The sequence below is a fragment of the Leptonychotes weddellii genome, chromosome 14, assembly GCF_054177405.1.
Source record: "Leptonychotes weddellii isolate Sample4059 chromosome 14, ASM5417740v2, whole genome shotgun sequence".
Lineage (NCBI taxonomy): Eukaryota > Metazoa > Chordata > Mammalia > Carnivora > Phocidae > Leptonychotes > Leptonychotes weddellii.
Genome location: NC_138382.1, coordinates 70860367 through 70876867, shown reverse-complemented (window position 1 = coordinate 70876867; position 16501 = coordinate 70860367). Strand labels below are relative to the sequence as shown.

The 16501-nt window shown below is 42.3% G+C and overlaps 1 protein-coding gene and 1 long non-coding RNA gene across 3 annotated transcripts in view; both read left to right on the top strand.

Annotated features, from left to right (window-relative positions):
• Positions 1-3140: 3140 nt before the first annotated feature.
• PSMB7 (proteasome 20S subunit beta 7) overlaps positions 3141-16501 on the top strand; it is a 61238-nt gene continuing 47877 nt past the window's right edge. For both annotated transcript variants that reach the window (XM_081803580.1, XM_081803579.1), the window contains exons 1-5: positions 3141-3297; positions 3741-3834; positions 4638-4735; positions 6178-6318; positions 14223-14338. In XM_081803580.1, coding sequence (XP_081659706.1) covers positions 3236-3297; positions 3741-3834; positions 4638-4735; positions 6178-6318; positions 14223-14338 — 511 coding nt within the window. In that variant the 5' untranslated portion in view covers positions 3141-3235. The remainder of the gene's footprint in view (positions 3298-3740; positions 3835-4637; positions 4736-6177; positions 6319-14222; positions 14339-16501) is intronic.
• LOC145717124 (uncharacterized) overlaps positions 14345-16501 on the top strand; it is a 7376-nt gene continuing 5219 nt past the window's right edge. Inside the window, exon 1 of the long non-coding RNA XR_014140156.1 lies at positions 14345-16152. This is a non-coding gene — a long non-coding RNA (uncharacterized LOC145717124). The remainder of the gene's footprint in view (positions 16153-16501) is intronic.

The window sequence follows — 16501 nt, the reverse complement described above, 5'->3', positions numbered from 1 at the left end:
GGGTTTCAGCTGGGCCATAATTGTTGGGCGCCGGGGAAGGGCAACATGGTGCTGTGGCTGGTCTGGGGCTGAGAGGCATGTGGTTTGAATTTTGACTCTGCCACTTATCAGCTGTGTGACCTTGAATCATCGACTTTCCCTCTGTGGGCCTCAGTTGCTTCATCTGTAAAGTGGGGCAATGATGCCTGGTTCTTGGGGACTGGTAACTTCTGGAGGGCAGGCACCGTGTCTGTCTCTTGATCATCTGTTTTCCCGGTGTTGGCACAATCTTAGGTGCCTAAGATGATCATGATTTCCTGTATATAAAGTAGATTGGGTGCTCTCAGGGAAGGTTGGTTGCTACTCCATTATTAGGGAACTGAGGCACAGAGAGCTTGGTGGTTCCCCTGAGATCACAGAGCCAAATCCAGAGCAGAGGTGGTTGCTTTACTGGTCTGTCAGGTTTGCCTGGGACAAACCATTGCTGGGGATTAAATGGGACTGGGTCCGGGCCCTGGGGAGGGCATTCTGGACTGGGCTGCAGTCCCAGGGGGAAGGAGTCATGTTGGACAGGGAGGCTGAAGCAGGGGGTCTCTGAGTACCAGGGACCTAGAGCTGCAGGTACTGATCTGGAGGTGCCGAGGCCCCGTCCTAGGCTGTGTGGAGTTTGCCTGGCTTTGGGCTGGGCTTCTGAAGGTCCCGGGCTGCCTGGAGGCTCTCTGTCGCCCTCTGCTGGGCCACCTCCAGAGGCTCGAAGACCTGCAGTGCCACCTCTTCAGTTGTCTGGGTGTGAAACCCATACCTAAGAGATCCAGGTAAGAAGAGGAATGCCCCAGGACAAACCGAGATCACAGATCATTTCCACATCCTTCCCTGGCTCCTCCCGCTCCCACCCAGATGCTATGGCAAAACACAGGCGCCCTGCCCCCACCCTCTGGGGGCTGCAGGCTGCTATGCTTCCTTGGAGGCCATCATATTCATCACTGTTTCCTGAAAACAATGCACACCCAGGGTTTTTTGTTTGGTTTTGTTTGTTCCATACCCCAAGCCCTCGCTCATATTCTGTCCCTCCTGCCTTCTCATTCCATGAGTGCGCTCTGTCCTTCTGAGCCTCTAGGCTTTTGGGGGCTTCTCTTCTCCCCGCAACCATTTCATGGTTTTGGAGGCTAAAGTCTGAAATCAAGGTGTTGGCAAGATTAGCTCCTTCTGAGGGCTGTGCCAGGCCTCTCACCTGGTGGGTCTGGCGGCTTGCTGCCAATCATTGGCATTCCTTGGCATCTCTGCCTTCATGTCCACATAGCTCTTGCTGTGTGAATGTCTGTCGGCAAATTTCCCCTTTTTATAAAGACAACAGTCATACAGATTAGGATCTACCGTAATGACCTCATTTTAACTCTATCGCCTCTGTAAAGCCCTATTTCCAAATAAGGTCACATTCTGAGGTACTGGGGGTTGTGACTTCAACATAAGAATTTTAGGGTGGCACAATTCAGCCCCTAACACGAGGAGAAGAATTACATCCGGTCCATCTTGTGTTCATTCCCTTGGGGCTGAACCCAGTACAGGAGTGAGAGAGTTTGATGAATGTTACAGAAGAAGTTCTTCATCCTCAGTTTATTTGCTGACCTCCACAGTGCCCAGGGCATTTCAAACTATGACCTGTCCTGTCTAAGTCTTACGGACATGAGTCTCTGTCATCAGGAAATGGACTTCTCTAGAGCAGAGCCTAGATCTTCTTACTTTTGACATTCACCAAAGGAGACACTCAGACTTTTCCATCAGTAGATTCCTGTGGAATCAGGTAGGTGAGGCTTTACTTTCCTAATTCTGCACAAAAGACCCAGAAAAGTAATGAAAGAGAATTTAACTTTTGACAAATAATTATTGAACACAGTTGTGACAGACTCTGTAACTTCATTCCACCATTACTGAGGCTGTCGCTTACTTGCTATGAAATGAATGTATTAACATTAATAACTATTTATTGAAAAGCTGCTATATTCCTGGGATACACGCTGTTCATGGACAATTTTCAATTCTCACAGCAGCCTTTTACAAATGGAAATAAAATGAACCTAACATAAAGTTCACCATTTAAAAATGTGCAGTTCAGTGGGTTTTAGTTTATTCACAATGTCATGCAACCATTAGCACAGCCTAATTCCAGAACATTTTCATCACCTCAAAAAGAGACTTCGTGCCCATCGGTCACTCCCCATTTTTTCCTCCCCTGATTTCCTAGCAACCACTAATCTAGTTTCTAACTCTATGGATTTGCCTAGTATGGATTTCAGAGAGACAGAACCATACTATACTCAGTTTTTTGGGGTTTTTTTTTGTGCCTAGTGTCTTTCACTTAGCACAATATTTTCAAGGTTCACTCCTGTTGTAGCATGTATCAATGCTTCCTTCCTTTTTATGGTCGAATAATATTCTGTTGTGTGGACGTACCACATTTTGCTTATCCATTCATCAGCTGATGGACATTTGGGTTGTTTCCATTATTTGGTTATGCTGAATAATGCTGCTATGAATATCTATGTACAAGTTTTTGTGAACATATGCTTTTGATTCTCTTGGGTATATACTTTAGAGACAAATTGCTGGGTCTACGTTTAACTTTCTGGGGAACTACCAAATGGTTTCCTACCAGGCATGTATGAGGGTTCCAGGTTCCCCACATCACCACCAACTCTTGTTATTTTCTGTGTTTTTTGATTATAGCCATCCTAGTGGGTGTGCACTGGTATCGCATTGTGGTTTTCATTTGCATTTCCCTAATGACTAATGATGTTGAGCATCTTCTCACGTGCTTCTTTTCTCAGAAGCCTTTTGAGGTAGCTCTTCTCTCCATTTGGCGGCAGGGGAAGGAGATTGAGAGTTGAGAGGACTTGCTCAGTGCAAGGAGGCGGTGGGCCTGTGCCTGGAACTTGGTCGTGTCTGTCTCCTAAGCCCCATGGAGTCTAATTAACAGGAGAAAACAGTTCTGGTCTGGTTCACAGGAGTCTGGTCTCCCATGCGACCAACTGGGACAAGTCCTTTCCCCGCTCCGGGCGTTAGTTACTCCTCCGCGCCACTTGGGGCGAAATACTCCAAGCATGTATGGGCTCCTCGAGGAGCCCATAACTCTAAGATTAATGGCGCTGGCGCGGAGTTTGCCCCGCCCCCCCAGCCCAGGTCGCCGCAGGCGCCGGAAGTGCTCGGCTCTCTTTGCTCGTTTCTGCCGGCGCTGCGGCGGAAATACTTTCTCGGGAAGATGGCGGCTGTGTCAGTCTACGAGCGGCCGGTTGGAGGTTTCTCTTTTGATAACTGTCGCAGGTGCGGCCATGCCCGGGGCCAGGTTCCGGGCGGGAGTGGGAGTGCGGTGCCGGGGTCGGAGCTGGGCCGCGGTCTGATTTGGGAAGTCCAAACGAAGGGTGAACGGCGGGGCCTGCGGCCTGTGCCCCGCGGCCCGTGTGACTCAGGGGAATGAGGGCCTGAGAGTGGGTTTCTCTTTGAGGCCGAGCCCGCCCTTCCCCTTGCCCAGCGCACCCTACCAGTCTCCGTCTGTGTCTCCTGGGGCGAGATGCGGCCCCTCTCCGACGCTGTGCACGCCGAAAAACGCGACAGTAGTCCTGATTTTGGGGGGACTCAGTGAACGGATGGGCTTGAAAGCGAATAGTAGCTTTTCTTTTCCTGAGTTCCCTATTAGACACTCTTGGTGCCAGTGCCGCGCGATGTGGTCCAGCCCTTCCATGCTTCATTCTCTGCTTTTCTTTCAGAAATGCCGTCTTGGAAGCCGATTTTGCGAAGAAAGGGTACAGGCTTCCAGCGGCCCGGAAAACTGGCACGACCATCGCGGGGGTGGTCTATAAGGTAAGCCGGCACAGACCAGGAGCAGCAGTGACTGAACTGATTACAGGAACCAGGCCACTTGGCGTCCTTTTACTTCTCCGAGCTCTGTCAGGAAGGGCTCATGTTTCAGAATACGTCGGGAAAGGTCCTTCAGGATTTGTCGGGAGGTTTTGTGTGCTTACCAACAGTTTATATTCTTTCCCCACTTTTTAGAATTTTGGCAGGAGATCAATACTTTTCTGTCTTGAGATACTACGTTGGGAACCAGGGTTATGTTGCTGGGAAAACACAGGATTTCGGATCAGACAGGTCTAACCATTTAACTTTGATGCTGCTTCCAACTTTGGGCAAGTCACTTTCCTTCTCACAGCCACACTTCACCGTCCATCAGATGGACCGAATAACTCCTGCCTTAAATTGTTGAAAGGGTCTAAAGAGATAATGGTTATTGTTGTTAAAGAGCGATGTCTTTTAAAAAGAAATCGACAGAGGTGGCTATTCTAATGGGAGGATTTCTGCATCTTAATCCAGACTTTCCTCATATTAGGTCTGTGATTTGTAAGGAATTCACTAAATCTTTGAGCCTCATTTGAAAACAGGAATGATAATTCCTACCACCTACTTGGCATTCAACCTATAACGTTAATTAACAAGGCTTTTCTTGAATTCTGAAAGTACAGCACAATATTTTTGGTAGGAGTTTCAGTGGGGGGTGGAGGTTTGGGGAAAACAGGGGATGGCCAACATTGTTTTTCCTAAACTAGAGTAGAGAGCTGTGGTTTATATATGTGAAATTGTTTTAAGTGTATTTTTTTTAAAAATAGGATGGCATAGTTCTTGGAGCAGATACAAGGGCAACTGAAGGGATGGTTGTTGCGGACAAGAACTGTTCAAAAATACACTTCATATCTCCTAACATTTAGTAAGTATCAGTTAGTTTGAATAGCTCTTATATTTTCAAACATGTCAGGGTTAAAATGGAATTTACTTTGTTGTTCACTGAAACCTGTTGTTTAACTTGTATTTTCTTTTTTATCTCCCTTAAGTGCAATTTTATCTGCCTGTCACCTAAGCTGGTCACCCGCAAGTTCTCCTTTGCTTTAGTCTTTAATTCTCTTGGTCTCCAGTTCTGCTTTCTGTGTGCCTCTTGAAACCATTCCCTCCGCTAAAGCCTTAGTTCACATTCTTGTTTCTCATCTGGACTATTGCAGTTGTCATTTAAATGATCTCTCTGCCTTTGGTCTCTTTATTATCTGCCCTTTTGCTATATTGGATCTTGTAAAACAGATCTGATTATGTCCCTTTCCTCTTTAAAAATATATATATATTTTTAAACATATGATTATGCTTTTTTTTTTTAAGATTTTTTATTTATTTATGAGAGAGAGAGAGAGAGAGCATGAGAGGGGAGAGGTCAGAGGGAGAAGCAGAGTCCCCACTAAGCAGGGAGCCCTATGTGGGACTCGATCCTGGGACTCCACGATCACAACCTGAGCTGAAGGCAGTTGCTTAAATAGCTGAGCCACCCAGGTGCCCTAAAAATATTTCAAGAGACTTCACATTTCCACACTGCTTTCAGAATAAAATTGGAACTCTGTAGCATGATATTTAAGATCTTGCCCACTGTCAGAAAAATTAACCTTTTCACCTTATTTAGCTGCCATCCCCCTGTGTTCCAGTTACACCCGGACTGTTCCTGTTCCTCTCATCTTCAAGCTCTTTCACCTTTGCTTTTGCCAGTCCCTCTGCCTAGAATTGCCCTTTCCTTTTTGTTTATATGGTGTTGTTTTATTCTTGCAAATCCAGCTCACGTGAGACCTCTTCTCTAAGATCAGAATTAATTGCTGTCTCTCCTGTTTCCCATAGCGTTTTGTACTTATGCTGCTATATTGTATTATACGAGGTTTTAGAATTTTTGCCTACTTTTGTCTCCTTCACTCAACTGTGAAATCAAGTGCTAGGATCGTGTCATATTTTCTTTATTCTCAGCACTTTGTCATGACTGGTACCTGGTAGTAAATATTTGGTAAATGTTAAATTACAAGGCTTTTAACATGCCTTGGCTCTTTGGTACAACTTGAATATATTTTTAGGATTAGTAAAATGCAGACTGTGTTAGAAGCACAGAAGCTAATGATTTGAAATGTTCTATCGGGCCACAGAAAATATGTTTACACGGGACTAGATGCATATTCTCAGTTTCATGTTTATTTAAGATTGGTTAGACAGGGTAGTTACAGTGCAGAATATACTCAGAAACATCTCTCTGTGTACCTGAACTTAGTGGAAGTTATCCAGGAAGCTCCACTTCTAATTGACCCCTTTGGTATGAATTTCAGCTAAGTTTCTGATTGTATTTTTTAGTTGCTGTGGTGCTGGGACAGCTGCAGACACAGACATGACAACCCAGCTCATTTCTTCCAATTTGGAGCTCCACTCCCTCTCCACTGGCCGCCTTCCCAGAGTTGTGACAGCCAATCGGATGCTGAAGCAGATGCTTTTCAGGTAAGGTTCCAGGTGGGGATTTGTTTGTTTCTTTTTTTTTTTGTAATTTTATTTAAATCAATTATCATATAGTGTGTTATTAGTTTCAGAGGTAGAGTTCAGTGATTCATCAGTTGCATATAACACCAGGTGCTCATTACGTCATGTGCCTTCCTTAATGCCCATCACCCAGTTGCCCCATCCCCCTACCCACCACCATTCCAGCAACCCTCAGTTTGTTTCCTAGAGTTAAGAGTCTCTTATGGTTTGTCTCCTCTCTGATTTTGTCTTATTCTAGTTTTCCCTCCCTTCCCCTAGATTCTCTGTTTTGTTTCTTAAATTCCACATGAGTGAAATCATAATTGTCTTTCTCTGATTGACTTACTTCACTTAGCATAATACCCTCTAGTTCCATCCACGTCATTGCAAATGGTAAGATTTCTTTCTTTTTTTTTTTTTGATGGCTGAGTAATATCCCATTGTATACATATACCACATCTTTTTTATCCATTCATCTGTCGATGGACGTCTGGGTTCTTTCCATAGTTTGGGTACTGTGGACATTGCTGCTATAAACATTGGGGTGGAGGTGCTGCTTCGGAACACTCTGTTTGTTCCAGGATGGGGATTTCTGTAGTATCTTTTTCTCCTATCTTAGATTTTCAGCTGAGGGGATCCTGGAAGCTAGAGAAAAAGCATTCAGAAATACCATTTTATTCTAGAAATCAGTTGTTACCATTTTAATATCAGAAGGCTTTTGATGATGTATTTGAATTTTTGGGATCTAGTTTTTTTTTTTTTTTTTCCTTCAAGATTTTATTTATTTATTTGACAGAGAGAGAGAGAGATAGCAAGAGCAGGAACACAAGGCGGGGAGTGGGAGAGGGAGAAGCAGGCTTCCCATGGAGCAGGAAGCCCGATGCGGGGCTCGATCCCAGGACCCTGGGATCACGACCTGAGCCAAAGGCAGACGGTCAGTGACTGAGCCACCTAAGCGCCCCAGGATCTGTTTTTTTTTCCCCCCTATGAATAAATCACATGTGACCACAGTCATTTCTGGAAGCATAGGGCATTACTGGATTAAAAATTTTTTTTATTTATAGTAAGAAAGTTAGAACTGGACAGAACCTTTGGTTCATCTTGTGAACACACATAGACAAAAACAATTGTTTTTTTCCTCCCTCTTTTAGGGGCAAAATAACAGTGAAATGAAAAATTGTATTTGTAGTTGACTGTGAGTGGATATAATAACATTAATATTAACGCACATTTATTTTTCTCTTTGTGCCAGACCCTGTGCTTAGTTCTTTATGCACGATCTCATTTTACCTTTTGATAGAGCGGCCCCTCTGAGATGGGGGCTGTTAACATCTCCAATATTTTTTTTTTTAAGGGTTCCCAAGTCTTTTTTTTTTTTTAAGATTTTATTTATTCAGGGGCACCTGGGTGGCTCAGTCGTCAAGCGTCTGCCTTCGGCTCAGGTCATGACCCAGGGTCCTGGGATCGAGCCCCGCATCGGGCTCCCTGCTACGCGGGAAGCCTGCTTCTCCCTCTCCCACTCCACCTGCTTGTGTTCCCTCCTCACTGTCTCTCTCTCTGTCAAATAAATAAATAAAATCTTAAAAAAAAAAAAAAGATTTTATTCATTTGACAGAGAGGGAGAGCACAAGTAGGCAGAGCGGCAGGGAGAGGGAGAAGCAGGCTGTCCGCTGAGCAGGGAGCTGGACGAGGGGCTTGATCCCAGGACCCTGAGATCATGACCTGAGCTGAAGGCAGCCGCTTAACTGACTGAGCCATCCAGGCACCCCAACATCTCCAATATTTGAGTGAAGCTGAGGTTTACAGAAGTGTAGTTGCCTGCCTGATCTGGCCTTCACACCCTGCTGACTTCCACCCACAGTGCTCTTAGTTTGGTCTCCCTTTCATCCTTAATCAGATCATCACTTTACATTTGTGTAGTTTTCCTCTTTTTCAAATTCTAAGTCTGTTTTCTGATTTGCTCCTTGTAGAGAGAAGAGGGGCAGTGTATTAGAGCAGAACCAGGAAATAGCCTGGACATTCAGTGGTGGGTTAGAATATTGGTTTCTCCTTTTGGGACCTGCATTACCTTTAACAGATTCTCTCTTTTTCCTTCTTTGTAGATTTGTAGAATCTAGAATCATGGTGCTTTTTTTTTTTGTAGTTGACTGGAGATCTTTATTATTCTGGTTCTCATCATTCATTAAGCAACCTAGAGAAAACATTTTCTTTATCTCTGTCCCAAGCAGCAGCAGCTGCAGCCAGGCCTGTGAGATTAGAGGGAAGCAGGAATAGAAAGCCAGGATTGTAAACTGGTGGCACACAAGCTGTATTCAGCTTGTAGAGAAATTGTATTTGGGCTGCATAGTGTTTTTTTAAAAAACAGTGGCCAATAATTATAAATTGGGAGATTGGAATAAAAAATCTGGATTTCTGGCTTTAAAATTTTTTTTTAATTAATTATTTCCTGGCTTCATTTGAAAAAATTCATAAAGAGGGTGGGATAATAGGTGGCAGTAATCTTCTGGAACTGAGTGGCAGATGTTGCCTTTAGAAGGGGGGAGCATGTGCTCCTGTCAGTTCCTGCCTGGTTTGACTTCCTTCCGGCCTGGCTCTTGCCTTTCTGTGAGCTTGCTGGTCTTCATCTGTGAGTCTGGCACGGCCCTAGGCTCTCAGCAAGTGGATATGAGGCAGTGTAGCTGTGCAGCAAGGTCTGTAGCATAGTTCCCACTTTACAGCTGAGAAGACCAGGACTCAGAGGAGTCTATGGGCGGGAAGCCTAGTCGTATCTACCTAATGCATGCTCTGGCTGTACTGAGCCCTTCTGTGGGTGATTTCCATGTATTTATGTGCATGGTCATCATCCTAATCTTGGAGAATTACTGCGTATCAAACAAATTCTCCCAATACAGTGTGAGAACTTGTTAAAGCACATCTGTTGTCAAGATTTCCAAAGACATTCGTGAATTTGATTTTAAATTTAAAGCTCCCTCTGGTGGTTTTTGTGGTGCATTACATTTAAAGCAAATTTTAAACTTGTAAAATTGCGTTAAATAGCAAATTTTCAAGATTTCTTCCAATGTCATTTAAAGCATCTACCCAAACCTCACAGGTCTTTCTGTTAATCTCTCTTTAGAATGTTTTAGGAATTCTAAATTCACTTTTTTCAGTGTTTTATTATTTTTAGTTTAACATACTTTATAAAAATTAAATTTTATCACAGTTTTTTAATTTTTTTTAAAGATTTTCTTTATTTATTTGACAGAGAAAGACACAGTGAGAGAGGGAACACAAGCAGGGGGAGTGGGAGAGGGAGAAGCAGGCTTCCCGCAGAGCAGGGAGCCCGATACGGGGCTCGATCCCAGGATCCTGGGATCACGACCTGAGCCGAAGGCAGACGCTTAACGACTGAGCCACCCATGCGCCCCGAGAAGAACATTTTAAAATTTAACCAGGATGATTGTGGTTCATTATGTGTCTTCTGACATTTTTGTTGAGTTACATAAAATGTAAATGTGGTATAAGGGAAAAAGCATAGGATTTCACTTTATTTTTTTCACCCCCCCCTTTTTTTTTTTAAAAAGATTTTATTTATTTATTAGAGAGAGGGAGGGAGAGTGAGCATGAGCGTGGTGAAGGGCCGAGGGAGAAGCAGACTCTCCGCTGAGAAGGGAGCCCGATGGGGGGCTTGATCCCAGGACGCTGGGATCTTGACCTGAGCAGAAGGCAGATGCTTAACCGACTGAGCCACCTGGGCGTCCCAGGATTTCACTTTAGAAGTTTGGTTCAGGTCTTATCTAAAGCACTTAGAGTTGTGTGACCTTGGGCAGTTCACCTTACCTTTCTTAGCCTCAGTTTCTTCCTCAATAAGATGAGGATAATAGTTTTTTTTTTTTTTTAAAGATTTTATTTATTTATTTGAGAGAGAGAAAGTGTGCGTGAGAGAGAGAGCACAAGCAGAGGGTAGGGGCAGAGGGAGAGGGAGAAGCAGGCTCCCCGCTGAGCAGGGAGCCTGATGCAGGGCTCGATCCCAGGACCCTGAGATCATGACCCGAGCCGAAGGCAGATGCTCAATGGACTGAGCCACCCAGGCACCCCGAGGATAATAGTTTCTGACTCTCTGACTTTTTTTTTTTTTTTTTTTTTAAAGATTTTATTTATTTATTTGAGACAGAGAGAATGAGAGAGAGAGAGCACATGAGAGGGGGGAGGGTCAGAGGCAGAAGCAGGCTCCCTGCCGAGCAGGGAGCCCGATGTGGGACTTGATCCAGGGACTCCAGGATCATGACCTGAGCCGAAGGCAGTCGCTTAACCAACTGAGCCACCCAGGCGCCCTGACTCTCTGACTTTTGAGGAGGAAATGAATAAAGAAGCAAGGCTTACGACGATGCCCAGGACAGGGCCTAATGCACAGTTAGGTCCCCCTAAATTCAGAGGCTGAAAAAGAGAACAAGGTGTATTCATCTTGCTTTTACTGTTCCATTTTTCCCCGAATAATCCATTTCCATGTCTGTGAATCAGTAAGAAAAGGGGGTTTGATAAACAGAAGTGGACATCTTTTCCTTTATGTAAGCAGTACTTTTATTTTACGTTTACGATGGCTGAATGTGGAAGATGTACGTGTTACTTGTTCCCTCTGAGCATGAGCCTCCTAGTCGAGTCTAATAGAAATCTTTGTAGTCTCTGATTCTGTATTCCAGAAACTCCTTGAAAATATAGAGCCTCTTTATTTATTATGTTAATTGTGCTTTTATTTTCTATGAAAGTAATGTATATTCATTGTAAAAAATTTGGAAAATACTGAAAAGCCCGAAGAAAAAATAAAAATTTTTCAGTTCAGGGAAAATCATGTTTTGGTTAGGTATCTATACTTCTAGTCTTTTAAGTTGTTGGCTCACTCATTCATTGAATCCTTCTTTGCTTCCTTCCTTGTTACTAGTACACGTTCTCAGTAAAACCTAAGATAGAAGACAGGGATAAACTAAAAAAATACAAAAATTATCTGAGTTCCTACCACCCATAAGCAGTTGGTTCTAGCAGGTTACTATATGCCTTTCAAGCTTTTTTCCATTTACTAATACATAGTTTGTTCTGTAAAAATGGGATCATAGTTGTACATTCTATCCTGGAATACAACCTGTTGTTTTCATCTACCAGTGTGTGTTGAATAGTTTCCATTTGGAGCATTTCAAAATGAAAATCACCTTTTAAAAAATTATTGTAAAAGTAATGTGTGATCAATATAAAAATTTCCAACACTGTGGAAATGTGAAAAGAAGGAAGTAAATGTCACCTCATGTTTTGTTACTTAGACACATACGTTGTAAATCTTTGAGAACTGTTTTTCCAGACCTTTTATGCTATGACATTTGCTCATTTATGTATTTACAACAGTGGAATCCTGTGTGTTGTTTTGTAACTGACCCTGTTCACATAATAGTATATTCTTAATGTTGTCCCCATTAGTAGAAGAGCTCAGCATCCAGAGTTTCTACCTTGAGCTCATAGAGGAGTTCTGGAGACCTGTGACCCTCCTGACGTAGTAAAAAACCTGTATGTACACTTGTTATGAGTCAGGGTTCCACACTGTGAATCAGTTTTTCAAAGGGGTCTGTGACCTATAAAAGTTAACCACTGATCAATATCAATTTTTGGTGGTATCACAGTATTCCATTCTCTAGATGTACCATAATTTAACCAATTTTGAACTTTAACAGTATTGCTTGTTTTAAGGTATCATAAGGTATCCTATGAACCCTTTGGAACATAGGACCTTTAGGTACTTGTGTGATTAATTCCTCATGCTGTATTCTAAAATAAATTCCTAGAAATGGAATTATTGAGTCAAAGGTATGCACATTTAACATTTTGATACATGTTGCCAAACCCACCCTTGAGAAATGTTGCACTGAGTTGCACTACCGTCGGTGTATGAGAAAATACCCCGTGATCTGGATGATCTAGAGCATAGCTAGGTCAGTTTATTTAGCTAGTTCTCTGTTTCTACTTTTTTGGCATCGTAAACGGTATTGCAGTAAACAACCTTGTGCATCCATTTCTGCATATTTGTCTGATTATATCCTTAGAATTTGATTCCTGGAAGTAGAGTTTCTGGATCTAAGGAATATAATAAGTTCCAAAACAACCTGTTTGATGCTTTCAAAAGAATCTAAGATATGTTTTAGCTTGGAAGGAAACTAGCTGATTATTACTGATTTTATTTAAACAGCCTGTCTGGCAGGCAGTTGGTGTAGTGGGTCAGGCCCTGGACTGGGGTGGGAGTGGTGGGTTTGGTGATTCCCACGGCTCATCCCAGAGCCCTGTGACCTAGTCTTGACCCTGCTACTACCTCATGTGGCTTAGGACCAGTTTCTTTTCCTCTTTCTGGGCCTCTGTTTTCTTTTGAGACTGTTTCTAGAATCCTTTCCTGCTCTTTACTTTTTCACTTATAACTGGAAGATCTTTCCTTCCTTCCTCTTTCTTCCTTTCCTTCTTTCTTTCCTTCCTTCCTTCCTTTCTTTCTTTCTTTTGATTTTAATTTTTTAAAGTAATTCCTGTACCCAACATGGGGCTCAAAACCACAACCCCAAGATCAAGAGTTGCATGCCCTACTGACTGATCCAGCCAGGCACCCTTGGGATGTTCTTTGTGAAAGAGCAATTTGGTAGTCAGGGATGGGGGAAATAATTGGACTTGACTATTCTGGTTACCAAGAGTGCTCCCTGATGAGTAGTTATGTCTCAGACAGTCTACAGTTAGGACTTTGATTGGTTTTTGTGTTTATTTCTCTCAATTTTAATGATTATATCATTAGGCAAATTCATTATGTGTTGGTTTCATTTTTCTTTCCAAAGAGCTAAAGGCTCGGGGTGGAGGACTTTAAATCCAGCTTGTTTATTTAGCATAGCGATTCTAATGGTAAAAAATGGAACCAAATACAGGGAAAGCAATCTGTAGAAGTAGAAAACCAACTAGGTGAGGGATCCAAAGAGCAAATACATGCACAATTCAACAGAGGTAGGGTGGGGTGGAGAATGTATTCCCATCCCTGTTCCTGAAGAGGCATTGCTTCCTCCTGTGGGCAGTAGGAATGTGTTTTAGAGGCTATTGTGGAGTTATTTCATCATTCACTTCCCTGCATGATGAAATATTTTTCTTTTACTCAATAAGAACTCACATCTATGATTATAATTTTGTGAATTTATTCAAAAGAGAAGGTGTTTTGACATGAGCCATTGTCCTGTGAGGCTATGATGAGGTGAGGTTGAGAATTTGAACAGCTTGAGTTTAGCAGCTCCTCAGTGTTCACTTTGAAAGTAGTTGATTTACTGATCCCTGAGAGGTGTGATGGGAAGGGTGCTGATAAATTTTGGAGTAAGCCAAGCTCAGTTGTGAGAGATCGGGCTGGCACTTAATGTCTTTGGGTTGCTTTTCTCTAAAGTGAGAACAGTTCTCTTTCTTTTTTTTCCCCCCCAAAGATTTATTTATTTGAGAGAGAGAGAATTTGAAGCAGATTCTGCACTGAGCGTGGAGCCTGATGCAGAGTTCGATCTCATGAGCCTGAAATCATGACCTGAGCCAAATCCAAGAATCAGACACTTAACCGAATGTGCTACCCAGGCGCCCTAAGAACGATTCTCTTTTAAAGGGAGCTGTATGACTGAGGAAATAAGCATGTTGGAGGGCCTCACAGGATTGAGTCATTATGGGCTGATAGTGGATGTCTCAACTTATGTTGCTTCTGGTCTGCATTTTGTTCCCATCAAAACAGTAACCACTTCATGAAATAGTAGCAGTGTAAGAAAAGTCTTTTGTTGTCTGACTTCTCAAACAGCTTTTGGTTAAGTTACAGTGATACAATGTAGACTCATTTTTTTTTTTTTTCTTATACATACTCTGATCACCAGGTATCAAGGTTACATTGGTGCAGCCCTAGTTTTGGGGGGAGTAGATGTTACTGGACCTCACCTCTACAGCATCTATCCTCATGGATCAACTGATAAGTTGCCTTATGTCACCATGGGTGAGTGTAAAATTTCCCTGATGTTTCAGAATCCTCTTATTTACCAAGGTGGTCTCTTAAAGAGCTGGTCTATTTCCTGTTAGAGGAGCCAGGGCAATATAGTGCTTTGATTCATTCTACATATATTTATTGATTTCCTCCTATGGATTAGGCCCTGTTGTAAGTGCTTGGGATATAGCAGTGAACAAAATTTAAAGATTCTTGCCTGCAAGGAGTTTGTATTTTAGTGAGGGTAGACAGACAATAGCAACAACTACTATAAATATATTAATGTTAGAAAGTGATAAATACTAGGAGAAAAAAGTAATGCAGGTGATAACTGTACTATAGTTACGCAAGATAACTACTTTTGGGGAAAACTGGGTCATGGGTGTACAGAAACTCAGTGTATTATTTCTTACATCTGCATGTGAATTTACCATTATCTCAAAACAAAAAGTTAGAAAAATTAATGCAGGCTAAGGGGATGTCGGAGTGTTGGGGTGGAAGGCAGAGTATCATGTTAAATAGGATGCTTCAGGTAGGTCTCGAGGTGAGGTTTCAGTGGAGGGAAACTAGAGTGGAGGTCTCATAGCAGGAACATGCATATAGGACGTGCATTGAATTTTTTTTTTTTTTTTTAATGCTAGAGTGACTGGGGCCCCTCTTAATTTCTGAGATCAAAGGCATTTAATTCCTTTCTGAACCTTGATTGCCTCACCTGTGGAATGGTGTCAATAGTATTTACTGTATATGCCAGGTTGTGATAATTAGAAATAATGTATATAAAGAATCTGGCCCTCTGCCTGGACTGTAATAGTAGTTACTCTTTTCAGACCAGCTTTTTGCATTGGTACTTTGGTTCTCAATGCTAGACAAGAGTTGTTTTTTTTTTAATATTTTGTTTATTTGAGAGAGAGAGAGAGAGAGAGCACGCCCACGAGCAGGGGGCTGGGGGAGAAGCAGGGATCATGACCTGAGCCGAGCTTAATCGACTGAGCCACCCAGGCACCCCAAGAGTTTTGTTTTTTTTTTAATGACCACCGAAAAAAGGAGTGAGAAAATGGGGATTTTCAAATTCTAACTTTTATGTTAAATTTCTGAGTCGGATTGTTTAGGTACAGAAATTTGAACAGGTCATGTATAGCTGGTATTTTTCCAGCTGTTGTTTACCTCTTACATTTTTTGTCTTGGTATCTTGGCTCTGAAGAGCTAGGAGACTGCTGCCTTGAATAGTTTGGAAATTGCCAGTTTGAGACCTTGCTGTTCCATAGTGTCATCTAGCCTCTTAGAAGGTTTTTATACAACAGATGTTCCCTGTTTGTTGGGGAGAATGATTTACCCCCAGATACCATATGGATGAGTCTTTGTAATTATTTTAAAATGAAGATACTTACAGTAATTTTAGAATTGTTCTGAACTGCTTTATTCAAATATATTTGTTATCTTCATCAGAGTACTGTTTTTATTTCTCCTTGTCTGATTGATGCCTTTAAATGGTGGGAAGGGTGAAGTAGCTTTTTCTATTTAGTGGTTTCATTTCTTTTTTTTTTAACTGAAAAAAATTTTATAGTAACAGAAAAGTAACCATAATGTGCAATGAAAGTCATATATGCTCTTTACTCATATTTGTCAGTGAACATTTTACCACTCTTGCTCTCGCTTGCTCATACATTATTATTGTTCTTATTCTTAATTTTTTGTGTGGAATCATTTGAGAGTAAGTAGGAAGGAGCAGACACCATTACCTTCCACCTCTAAATCCTTTATGATGTTCTCTTACGTTACCTTGATAAATGATCACATTCAGGAAATTTAATACCATTACAAAGCAGGTTCATTTTTTTTTTTTTTTTTATTCTTATGTTAATCCCCATACATTACATCATTAGTTCTAGATGAAGTGTTCCATGATTCATTGTTCGTGCACAACACCCAGTGCTCCATGCAGAACGTGCCCTCCTCAATACCCACCACCAGGCCATCCCATCCTCCCACCCCCCTCCCCTCTAGAACCCTCAGTTTGTTTTTCAGAGTCCATCTTCTCTCATGGTTCGTCCACCCCTCCGATTTCCCCCGCTTCATTCCTCCCCTCCCGCTACCTTCTTCTTCTTCTTTTTTTTTCTTAACATATCTTGCATTATTTGTCTCAGAGGTACAGATCTGAGACTCAACAGTCCTGCA